Here is an 11,356-nt window from a genome sequence, read left to right as displayed (position 1 = left end):
TGTGTCACGGGCTGAGCGCGGGGGAAGCCGGGACACGGCGGGCGCCAAGCTCTATGGGCTGTGCGGCGCGTTAAAGGGGCGAGGCCTGGAACAGCTGGATAGAACTTGAAGACATTGCTGCCGAGTCAGCTTTGGCCTTAGGCTCTGGGTCGGTGATCGTCCGACCTATGGGCCGGAATCGCTCTGAACCCAGCGGTGAGCCTCACTCCTTGGCCCAGGATTCCTGACCGGAGAGGGCCTCAGCCCCGCACCCCTCCATCACACGCACACCAACACCGCTCTTGATGCACAGAAAGAATGAAATACCCAAGGAAAAGTCGAGTTGGAAAGGACTTTACAACCTCTGGACCACTTGGTTTCTAAACAGACGTTGGAGTGCCTACTGCATGCGAGGAGCCGGGAGGGGGCTGAATAGAACCCACAGGTCCCTGCCTTCTTGGGGCTTATGTGCCAGATGTGAAGACTAAAACGGGCAAACAAGACGACGTTAGGCAGCTATCGTGCTGTGATTGAATAAGAAAAGGGCCTTGATGGGCTGCAAGGAGATCTGAAGAAGTGCCATTTTTGCTGAGACCGGAACCTAAGGAGTGAGCCAGGAAAGGCTCTGAAGGAAGGTTATGCAAGGCAGGAGTGGCCAGTGCAAGGGTGGGAATGGCCGTGGTGGGAGAGAGAAACATCATTGTTGGGGCTGAGAGAAAAGGGAGACTGGGGAGGAGAGGTCAGGATGAAGACAGAGTCTGATTGTGTGCGGTGACTTTCTTGCTGTGTAAGCAGGTACACCTGCTGGTCTGCTCGGACTGTTCCCTTTTTCGAAAAGCGGGGATGATAAAAGTTCCCATTTCAGTGGATTGTCAGGAGTAAATGACACACAGCAGTTGCTCCATTACGATGGGTGGGTAACTTATAATCCATCCACCGGGCAAGAAGGCTTTGTTGAGCATCTACTTTGTGTCAGACCCCTTGTCAGCACCGCGTGGAAGGTCAAAAAGCACTGGCTCCTACCATACCCACTTCGCTCACGCTCCCACCCCTCTTCCTGCTTTCTTGTTTTCTTCGGAGGGCTTCACTCCTGCGACTTCCGCACCGCTCTCTCGTTCCAGGCACTGATCTCCAGTTTGTCCTGCAGGCAGTAACTGGAACCGGGCTTCCCACCGAGTTCGTTCCTTAGCTGAACAGCAGCCGGGCGGGCCGGGCCTCAACCCCGGCGGGGTCGCGGCGAGGAGCCTCTTTGACCTGGGAAAGGCCCGTGTGCTCTTCCCAGTTAGGAGGCCGACTCCGCCTTAGGCGGGAATGGCTGCTGCAGTGTCTGTCCGCACCATAGTTGCCTCTAAAAACACAAACCATCCAGGGGTCCCGAGAGCAAACGCCAGCCCCATCCCCAAGTCAAATGACGGAAGAAACGTCAGATCCTTCCAGTTCTCACAGCCGAGTCTCTGTTGGCTAGATCTCGGCCGGAAGTGGGGGGCCTGAGGCGGAAGGGGTGGGGCTGGGAGCCCCTTCCGGCGACTGCGCCACGTCCGAGGAGGCTGTAGGCGAGCGGTGACAGATCGCGGGGTCGGAGCTGGACGCGATGGCGGACTGGGCTCGGGGTGAGCGCGGAAGGGCGGAGGCGGGTGGCTACAGGGCTCGACGGGGCCGACTCCGCTGCCCTTTGGAACCGCCTTCGCCTTTCTCCGCGCCACTAGGTGGCGTCGTTGGGAAGACCCTACGGGCGGGCGTAGTTTGGGCAGGGCGGGCAGGGTGCAGCCCGCCGCGCTGTGGATGAGTCGCTGGGTCCCTGTGGGCGCTCCTGCCCAGCTGCTGCGTGAAACTGCGGGGTCCGGATGCCCGCAGTCTCCACCCGTTCCGTCCCTGCGAGATGGCTCTGCACGGGACCTCGGCCGGGTCTCCTGGTCGACGGGTCCCGGAGGCTAGACCCCCTCGGAGTAGGAGCAGCGCGTGATAGGAGGGCCCAAGCATGCCTAGTACTCACTGGGGTCGGGGTACCCCACTTGCCCTCTGGGAGTCTCTCTTATCACCTGCCAAGTGGGATGCTGATGCTTGTTTCGCTGGGCTGTTGTGACTTTTAAGGAATTAATGTTACAATCGGTTGGTAGGACCCTAATACCTCTTATTTTGGGGTTTATAAACATCCATGGTTCCTAGGGCTGTGCCCCTTTTTGATGAGTCTCCTTGAGGCATCTGGCCCGAGGCAAATATGCACCCCTAATTTTGTGGGAAACAGTTTTCACCAGCCTGATAGATGGTAATTCTGAATCACCAGACCCAGCGCCAGTCACAGGCCAGGTCTCAGCAGGTACCAGGCTTTGGCTGACACACAAGACGCTGTGTGGGATCAGTCTCAATCCCTGTTAGTAAGTCTTTCGAAAGTCTTTACCAGAGCTCATTGGGGTTTTTTTTTGAGAACAGGTTCTGTGTACGTTGCTAGTGACATCTGCGGAGGGATGGTAAAAGTTCTGTCACAGAATGTCAGAAAGTACTGGTTGAACTGAGCCCTTTGGAGGTGTCCGCCCACCCATCCCAGCCTGGATACATGCACAAGACCTGTGTTCACACACACTGTTGTTTATACAGTCTTATCTCATGTGTGAAGTGTTGGATCCTGGGTGAGGGTAGGACCTGCTCAGCAGACACACAAAAGCCCAGTTCCCTTAGACACCTGACTGGGCCAGATGGGATTGGAGTCAGAGTCTGGAGGCCATAAAGGGCTGAGGTACAGGGGTAAAAGGGGATGTTCATGGGCGGATTTATGCCCTCAGCCTCTCTCTCTCCTCACAGCTCAGAGCCCTGGTGCTGTGGAAGAGATTCTAGACCGAGATAACAAGCGGATGGCTGACAGCTTGGCCTCCAAGGTCACCAGACTCAAATCGGTCAGTGGTGGTCCTCTCCTTTTGCCTCCACCTGGCACCCTGGAGGGGGGGTCAGAGGGCGGTAAAGACCTGGATGGGTTTCAGGTAGTTCCATTCTCTCTGTCCCATCCACGGCACACTCATCTGTGTGAGGCCCAGGTGGCATTTGGATCTCCTGATCTCTTGTTGATCTTGTTGGGGGTCAGGTACTGTTCATGTGTTTGTCCTGGTCTGACCCTACCCCCTCTGTGTCCTGACCAGCTGGCTCTGGACATTGATAGGGATGCGGAGGACCAGAACCGGTACCTGGACGGCATGGTAAGGGTCTGCGGTTTGCAAGTGTCACGGTCAGCTCAGCTCCCCACCACCTGCTTTGTGGCCCCCCATCTGTGTATGTTTGTTGTGGAGTCCCTATCCCTTTGTGACAATGTTCGAATTTCTCCCCCAGGACTCAGATTTCACAAGTATGACGGGCCTACTCACAGGGAGTGTGAAGCGGTTTTCCACAATGGCGCGATCTGGGCGAGACAACCGGAAGCTTCTTTGTGGTATGGCTGTGGGCCTGATTGTGGCCTTCTTCATCCTCTCCTACCTCCTGTCGAGGGCAAGGACGTGAGCCAGTGGGAGCTGGCTTCAGTGGCTGCCTGGGGAAACCAGGATCTTCCTCTGTCTGGTGTTTTGGGCTCCAGAGAACTTGTTTACAAAATACTGCTTTGAAATGATGATCATGGCTTAGGAATCTTCTTCCTGCGTGGTTGGGAGCCTCTAACCCAGTGAGCTCATGTTAGCTGGTTCTATGTGTGCAAGGGCCCTATCCCTGTGGGGTAGCCAAGGCCCAGCTCCCTCTGCCACCTTGGGCTCTAGAAGCCCCAGCAGTGTTGAGTCCAAGCAGAGCATCTGGGAATCCTGGACACGGCCACCTGTGAGCAGCAGTCCTTTCCTCGTCCCTCAAGGTTCTGAACATCTCAAGGCTCCTCTATGCTGTCTTGGTCTGGATGAGGCTGTGTCTGATATTTGAGTTGCCTGGAGCTGACACAGGAAGGGGGTGTGGCTGTGAAGCTCAAATCATTGCTGTCACCTCCAACTGAGTGTCCTCAGCCCGGAGATTGCAGTTTCTCTGGCCAGGGCTGCTGGTCATCCGTGACCCAGTGAGATTCAAAGGTCCTGCTGAATGTCCTCTTCCTGCCCTCCAATCCCACGACTGAAACCAGACCCTCAGGGATGGGCAGGGGGTTGTGGATGGAGGAAGGATCTGTAGCCTTGGCTGAAGACTTGGGATCCAGATCCTGGCAATTTCCCAGCCATGTATCTAGGAGCAGAAGCTAATGTTTTCATGGGATTCAGGATCTACCCAGCACCAGAGATCTGTTTCCAGGAGGCTAGATCTCTAGAAACAGGTCCATCTGATGCTTAAGTCAGGCAAGGTGTGAAGCGGGGCTTTTACGGGTGTAGGCAGGAGGTTTCTGGATAATGACTGTTTTTTAGGACCTATAGGTCACTTTTTGAGGGTTCGTGGGCAGTTTCCACTAAGCTAACCCTAACCCAGCAGTGTCTGCCCACCTCTCCTTGGGCCCTCAGTGTCCACTTGGTCAGTCCCCTGCTCATATGAACTGAACTAACAGGCCCAGCCAAACCAGTGGCTTCTTTGTACCTCACTGTGAGTCCCCAGTATCCTTGTCTTTCCATAAAAAACACTTGTAAGAAACAAGTCATTGGCTCTGTGTCTTTCCTGGTTCCTGCTCCCATCCTCTTAGTTACGCACCTGACTCTCTGAGGGCTGTTGGCTCACTGTGCAGCTGCCCGCACACTCAGGCCATGTGTGGTGCGTCAGCTCTGCTCGCCCACCTTGTTCTCTTCTCTGGCCATGTGGACCTCGCCTTCTGGCCCTGCCACTCCTGCTCCTTTTCCTCCTGCTCTCCCTTGTTCTCTGCCTAGCAGGTCTGGCCTCTCCTGACACTTGCCATGGAGCCCTTTTCTCCACTGCAGTTGGCTGGGCCGTTGGCTTCCTGAGTGGTCTGCTTGACTGTTCCCCTCCCTCCGGTGTGTGCTTCTCAGCCAGTAAGGTTGGCTCACTTGCCTCTGTGTCCCTGGGGCTTGGGTGTTTCTCTGTCCTCCTTGACATTCCTTCACAGGCCCCTGTGGTCATGCCTTGATCCCCATTCTTCTGTATACCACAGCTTTGGCTTTGCTCTCTGCCCGTCTCACAGTGAACCTAGTCATAGGGACATGTCCACTGGTCACCATGCTCAAAGCTGCTACCCATATATATCTGGTCACTGCAGGAGCAGCAGATACCCCCAGACCTGAACTCCGTGGCCCCTGCCTTTTCTGGGTCTGCTAGACTTGCTTCCTGAGAAAGTGGCTCAGCCAGGGCAGCCTTCCCCCCTCTGGCCTGCTCCAAAGCAGACCAGGAATTTGGAGTTCGTGTTTCAGGGTGGTGTTTTCTGAGGAAAGTGAAAGTTGCTCAGTTGTGTCTGACTCTTTGTGACTCCATGTACTGTAGTTCATGGAATTCTCCAAACAATACTGGAGTGGGTAGCCTTTCCCTTCTCCAGGGAATCTTCCCATCCCATCCCAGGACTCCTGCATTGCAGGCAGGTTCTTTACCAACTGAGCTGTCAGTGAAGTCCCTTCTGTGAGGAGGACTTGGCCATCTCTGAGACCTTCACTTGCTGTGTTTTTTTCCCTCAGGTTGCCCCCTGTGCCTCCCTGCTTTTCCATCTCTATGACTCTTTGTAGCCTTTCCAGCTATTTGGGGGTTTGGGTATTTGTTTCTCATTGTGTTAGATGAATTCCTGAAGTGGGCATGGAGCTCTGCTGTGCTGTCAGCAGGGTTTCCTGTGGGCCTTCACCCTCTCCTCCTCAGCCCTGTACACTGAGCACCTAATCCCGTGGATAAGTGGGGTTTGCTGACAGTGATCTCTGAGACTATGAAACAGAGACGGACTTGAGGACTTTCGGTGTCAGGTGTGGACAAACAGCCAGGTTCTATCCCTTAAGTCAAAGACAAGGCATTTAGCAATAAAAACTTGAAATAAACAGTATCGTGATAAAGTAAACATGGCCTTTGGTGTTTTCATTTCCGAGGGGGCTTCAGAAAGTTTTGTCTGGAACTGACCCTGGTCCCCAGACTGTCCACAGGCACTGGTGGTCTTGACTCTGATGCTATTTTTCTGGGCCCTGCTCTGCTCCTCAGTCATCCCCCTGGGCAGGCAGATGTGGGGTTGACAATTCCTGCTCCTGGACCTTTCTTTGCCCAGGTTTCTGTGACTGTGATGGGAAGATGATAGCATTACTGCTTCAGGTTTAAGGGAATATATGTGAGTACTTAGAACAAGTAGCCTGACATGGTCACAGCTCAGTGAGGGTCAGCAGTTGTCATGTGCTTTGTAAGCTGCAGACACAGGTGCAACAGCGCTACCTGCTCAGGACTGGGGTGAAGATTAGATTCATTCCTCAAGGTTGGCCTTGGACTCCAGGGTACCCTCTTGAAACACCCCTTTTCATTCCCAGCTCAGACACCCGCTTCCCTGTCCACATCCTCCTATGCTTCCTGTATTTGGTGTATAACAGATCACCTTCAGGTGTAGTTGCAGTGGTTTATGTCTCATGGGGACTATTTGTGTTTGAGACAGAGACGGTTCTCTCTGCTCTAGGATGTTAGTTACAGCCTTTTGGAGACACAGGCTGGCACTACCACCCCCTGAAAGCTCAACACAAATCTGCAGGTGGTCGCAGATGTGAGCTGAGGGCCCAACTGGCTTCACTGCCTTGCTGTGTGTTGAGCTTACTCACAACATGGTGGCTGATGGGAGGATGAGCAAAGAGAAGGAGGGTGTCCAGGCAGAAACCCTTTGTATATTGTGTGGCTTGGCTTCAGAAGTCAAGTAACAACAGCATGATTATTCAGGATGGTCACAGGGTCTATCCTAGATTCCAGGGAAGGGACACAGACTCCATATCTCAGCAGGGAAGAGTCAGTCTCACAGAGAGAAACTGTCTGGAGGATACAATAGAATGAGGAGGGCAGGGATGGAGGCGGAATGAGGCCTCCTCTCAGCTCAGACCCCAGGCCCTGGAACCCGACATGGGATGGCATGATCGCCTATGGGGGCCTCTTTCTGGAAAAGCTGGACCCTCCCCCACGAGAGACCATCGCTAGTAGAATCCATGATTTTATTATATATCTGGGCATAGCAAGAAACAAGGTTAGCAAATGGGAACGCATAGGAAAAATAACAATTTTTTCTATGTCCAAGCAATTGTCCAAACAAGCATGCTCTGCCCTCCAGGGCCAGGTTGGCTGCAGCCCAGCCGGAGGAGGAGGCGCCCACAGCCCTCAACTCAGGGAGTCTGTTAGTGGGGGGATGTGACATGCAGAGGCTTCCAGCGACAGGGGGTGGGCAGGGCTGGGCTACTCTACATCCACAACCAGGGGCGTCATGTAGTCAGAGTGTTTGATGCCAAAGGAGACGACAGGGGCGCAGGGCTTGGTCATCGTCACCTGGGGGAGGAGCGGCTGTGAGGAGCCAGCACTGCTGCCCCCATCCCGCAGGCTCTGCCCTCACGGGCCGGGGCTTCTGACGGCGGTTTTGCTGTGCCCCCGAAGCCCTGGGCCAAGGTGACCAGCAGGAAGTCCGCTCTGCCAGGCTTGACTGCAGAGCCTGGGTGTGGTGAGCGCTTGACAGCACTCACCATCCTGTGTCTGAGGGTCTGGGAACATAAAGCCCACCAGCGGGGGAGAGGGCTGGTGGTGGAACGCGTGTCCTGAGGGTACCTGGCCACCATGACCCTTGCAGGCTTGCAGGCCCTTCCCCGCGCCACCCCCTGGGCCATGTCACCCCTCCTGCCCCCACCCCACCCATCTGGGCTGCACTCTTGCCAGACCTTCTCAGGGCTGTGGGCTCCTGGTCCTGGCTTTAGGGTCTTGTCCCCTGGGGGCTCCACCCGGGCAGCCATGGTATACTGTGGAGCTTTGAACTTAGTCACCTGGACATCAGTCTGGCGGTAGGCCGCGGGACCTGGGGTCTGCAGGGTGAAAGAGGCTCAGACAGGCTCGGCCTGCCAGAGTGCGGGCCCTCCGAGGGCTGGCATCAGACAGTGTGTTTCAGGCCCCAAGTCACTGTGTGTCTGTGTGTCGGGGGCCTCTTCTGTCTCCAAACAATGGCCATACCGTGGGACAACACTCCAGTGCTGTGGACCCTTCTCTGTGTGGACGTCACCTTCTCTTCAGCCTCACCGTGGCAATGACACCCCAGTCTGTGCCAGCCCCAGATTTTCCATGAGTGTGTGTGAAAGAGGCCCCTTCCCAACTAGGGACTCAAGGGCCACGGGCTGGGCTGGTGAGATTGGCAGTGCTGTGATGCCAGCCTCGCCAGGCTCCCAGGCACACAAGCATCTCAGTGCCTTTGCGTTGGCTATTTCTGAAGCCAGAGCCCTCCTCCCCCAAATACGTCACAACCCATTTTTCTCCTCTGATCAGCATCTTCCTGCGTGCTGCGCTGTCTCAGACTCTCCTGGCCTCTCAGGCAGCACCCACACACCCGTCGCTTTCATCACTCCTCAGCACTGTCAGTCTCCTGGCCGAGTCTTAACCTCTTTCATCCTTGTCCACCGTCTGCCCCTCCTCACCTCTGGAATGTAGCCCAGTGAGGGTGGGGCCAGATAGGTGGCAGGCTCCCAGAGGAGGAAGAGCTTCGGAGCTTCGGGAGGATGGGGGTCAGGCTGGTAGGCCCTGGGGTCTGGGGGAAGGGACCAGATGGGCCATATCTCTAGGGGGTAAGCAGTGCTGTGCCCCAGCCAGGTGACCCTTGCCTTGTGCAGGTCGTCGCTGAAGCTGCCCAGCTTGCTGCGGCCCTTGATGGAGAAGGAGGGCTGGGAGGCCTTGCCGACCGTGTGGGGGCCCATCACCATGGGCAGCATGTAGGCTGCGGGGCCTGCAGGTGCACCAGCGTCGAGTCTCAGGCTGGACAGAGCCCTGTGCCCGAGTCTCCACTGGCTTCTTCCCTGGGCTCTCCACCTCCAGGAGACCAGCTACCAGGGTGGCCCCCCTCACCCACCCTACACAGGGTCCCCAGCCCAGTCAGCCACGGGTCATTGAGACTGCTGCGGACCTGGGGTGCTGTCCACTCGGAAGGTCTTGGTTCGGGCAGAAATGGAGTGGCTGGGCGCCGAGTCGAACACATGCTTGGTAGATTTCTCTGGAAAGTAGTCGCCTGGGATGGGTTGGGGGGAAGAATGTGGGTGCTGGAGGGTAAGAATGATCCTACAGATCAAAACAGATGCCTAGCCCTGGTCAACTCAAGGAGGACCCCCAACGTGGCAGGTGTGAGGCCTCTGGGCCCCAGTGAGAGGCAACCGTGGTTTTGTAAGGGGTGTCCGGGATGAAAACTCTGGTTGCAGGAGTTAGAGAGACAGGGGCCTGGAGAGCGAGTCTGATGTGGGCCTGGTTCGGTGATCAATCAGACAAGGAAGGCTCTCAATCAGAGTTGGACACCAGTCTCAGAGGCTGCACTGGGTCCCAGCTCCCCACCAGGCCCAACGTTGCCCTGTTGTGAGGAGAAGGTGGGTTGGGAGGGTGAGGATGGCTGTACCCTTCACATGCTCATGCCCCTAGGTTTGCAGAGGCTTGGGCAGGGCTGGGGCTGAGCCAGGGGCCCTCACCAGGGCCAGGGGTCAGTGTGGTCTTTGTGTGGTAGCGCCCCAGGATGGAGTAGGCGGGGCCAAGATCCTTGCCAGTCCTCAGTATCTTGGGGTTCACGCTGTAGCGGGGCCCTGGGGAGCAGTTCTCTGCCAGGAGCACGGGAGCCCCGCGGAAGCTGTAGGCCGGTGCACGCAGCTTGGTGGGTGTGTGCTTCACAAAGCCTGCGGGGCAGGGATTCTGAGCTGCCTGGAACCAGACCGTGCCCTTCCCCCCAACCCCCATTGACCCTAGAGGAGTTGATGGTCTGGGAGTGAGAGATGAGCCCAGGCCCACCCCAGGCCCACCCCAGACCTGGCTTCTGCTTCCCCTGCTCCGCCCTCCCAGAGTCTCAAGGGCTTACCTGTGGTGGGTGGAATCAGGTACTTGGGTCCAGGGCTGCTGTAGAGGGCCATGATGGGCCCCCGGGGACGATGGGGCCTCCAGGTGCCCACCCATACCTCCTCCGCCATGCCTGGTTCTGTCCATGGATGGGAGGGTGACCGAGTGCTGGAAGGCCTGGGCCCTCCACCCCCATCACTGCTCTTGCCCGCACTGACAGGCAGAACTGCAGGCACTGCGCCTCCTCAGTGGGGTGTCGACTTGGGGCCCAGACCAAGGATCACTGGGAGCCTCTGCTTAGAGCAGTGGGTTGGCTCTGCTGCACCCACCCCCAAGAGGAGGAGCATCAGAGCCTCACGGACAAGCCCATGAAGCTGTCTTAGTGCTTGTGGACCTGCCCACAGTGGCTCTGACGGGGTCTGGGCAGGTTCCTCGTGCTCAGAGGACTCTGAGTGTGACAGGGTAAGGAGCAGTGGACAAAGATGGGGAACTTCTTTGTGCCCTGGAGTGGGAAGGGGGCTGCTCTGGAGGGGCCCTCACCTCTTTGGTCTGGGAGCAGCACTCAGAGTGACCTATGGACTGAGCCTTCTCAGAGGTGGTCCCGTCACACCAGCCTTGGTGCCAGGGTGTTCCAGAAAAGGAGTATGGAGAGGAAGGCCTCTCCTCTCCCCCTGGGGGCGTCAAGAATTGGGGAGGTGTCCCCGCTTCTGAGCTCTAGAATGTGGCTCTGTGGGATGGTGGATTCTAGATCACTGTCTATGTGATGGAGACAATGGCCTCAGCGCGCGGGACCTCCACCCACACCATGCCTGGCTCAGGGCCGAGACTTTGCTTTGCTCCTCTTTGCAGGGATCAGGGTAGAGTGCAGAGGACAGGCAGGGACTGCTAGGGCTGGGACCAGCACAGTGAGGCAAGGAGTAAGGTCGTTAGGGGCAGAGCTGAACCTGCTCAATCCTGCCCCCAGTTAAGACTACTGAGCTGGGGAAACTGAGGCACAGGAAGGCTGTTGGGGGTCCTGGGATCCAGGAAAAGGCAGGCCTGCCCTGGTTTGGGGGCAGGTGTTGGTGTGGGGAGCTGCTGAGGCGCCTTCCTCTGACACTGCTCTCCTCCCACCATGCGAGCTGCGCCCACCGTTGGACCCTGAGTGTCCTCACTAGCAGAATCCTCCTGGGGCTCCAGCTGGGACTTTGTGTCTTTCCTTGAGGGACTTCTCAACCCCTGGACCCATGTCATGTGTACATTGTGCACATTTATTGTCTCAAAATGATAACCTTCAGACGTAGAGCCCCCCCACCCGGCCTGTACCCTCAGCCTGGGGTTGAGGCAGCCTGTACCCACTGCCTCTCTCTGGGGCTCTCTGCTGCTCCTAGCTCTGAGCCCCTGCCCCTGCCTCTGCTTCTGCCTCTGCAGACCTTTTTGTGTCCAGTGCCTCCCTGCATCTACATGTCTGCCTACACACTGTCTTGCTTTGTCTACTTCCTTACAA

General features: G+C 56.8%; 2 protein-coding genes across 7 annotated transcripts; one reads left to right on the top strand and one right to left on the bottom strand.

Moving 5' to 3' along the window:
- The first annotated feature begins 42 nt into the window (after window positions 1-42).
- On the top strand, window positions 43-5,908 carry BET1L (Bet1 golgi vesicular membrane trafficking protein like). 5 transcript variants are annotated; one of them, XM_061159893.1, is made up of 4 exons: window positions 43-624; window positions 2,779-2,870; window positions 3,111-3,167; window positions 3,298-5,908. In XM_061159893.1, exons 1-4 carry the CDS (start codon window positions 618-620, stop codon window positions 3,463-3,465), a joined length of 324 nt encoding a protein of 107 aa, XP_061015876.1. In that variant the 5' UTR covers window positions 43-617; the 3' UTR covers window positions 3,466-5,908. The 5 variants fall into 5 exon arrangements, with proteins under 5 accessions (XP_061015876.1, XP_061015886.1, XP_061015858.1 ...); XM_061159875.1 differs by lacking the exon at window positions 43-624 and adding an exon at window positions 689-892; XM_061159884.1 differs by lacking the exon at window positions 43-624 and adding an exon at window positions 925-1,589.
- Window positions 5,909-7,263: 1,355 nt separating this feature from the next.
- Window positions 7,264-10,053, bottom strand: CIMAP1A (ciliary microtubule associated protein 1A). 2 transcript variants are annotated; one of them, XM_061156229.1, is made up of 6 exons: window positions 9,893-10,053; window positions 9,513-9,713; window positions 8,963-9,064; window positions 8,664-8,785; window positions 7,737-7,877; window positions 7,264-7,353 (listed from the first exon to the last, which is right to left on the bottom strand). In XM_061156229.1, the coding sequence occupies exons 1-6, from the start codon at window positions 9,999-10,001 to the stop codon at window positions 7,264-7,266; spliced, it is 765 nt and encodes a 254-aa protein (XP_061012212.1). In that variant the 5' UTR covers window positions 10,002-10,053. The 2 variants fall into 2 exon arrangements, with proteins under 2 accessions (XP_061012212.1, XP_061012220.1); XM_061156237.1 differs by lacking the exon at window positions 7,737-7,877.
- Between the last annotated feature and the right edge of the window lie 1,303 nt (window positions 10,054-11,356).

Source organism: Dama dama, chromosome 2, assembly GCF_033118175.1.
Source record: "Dama dama isolate Ldn47 chromosome 2, ASM3311817v1, whole genome shotgun sequence".
NCBI classification, from domain to species: domain Eukaryota; kingdom Metazoa; phylum Chordata; class Mammalia; order Artiodactyla; family Cervidae; genus Dama; species Dama dama.
The sequence above is the reverse complement of the archived record's forward strand: the minus strand, read 5'-3'. Positions and strand labels throughout refer to the sequence as shown.

Bases quoted from the DNA above. Each gene is read 5' to 3' on its own strand.
- CIMAP1A (XM_061156229.1), bottom strand. From the start codon at position 10,001: ATGGCGGAGGAGGTATGGGTGGGCACCTGGAGGCCCCATCGTCCCCGG. The intron at 9,714-9,892 runs GTAAGCCCTTGA...CCTGCCCCGCAG, and splicing joins CCTGATTCCACCCACCACAG to GCTTTGTGAAGCACACACCC. The intron at 9,065-9,512 runs GTGAGGGCCCCT...AACCCATCCCAG, and splicing joins CACACTGACCCCTGGCCCTG to GCGACTACTTTCCAGAGAAA.
- BET1L (XM_061159875.1), top strand. From the start codon at position 862: ATGACACACAGCAGTTGCTCCATTACGATGG. The intron at 893-2,778 runs GTGGGTAACTTA...CTCTCCTCACAG, and splicing joins CAGTTGCTCCATTACGATGG to CTCAGAGCCCTGGTGCTGTG. The intron at 2,871-3,110 runs GTCAGTGGTGGT...TGTCCTGACCAG, and splicing joins AGGTCACCAGACTCAAATCG to CTGGCTCTGGACATTGATAG.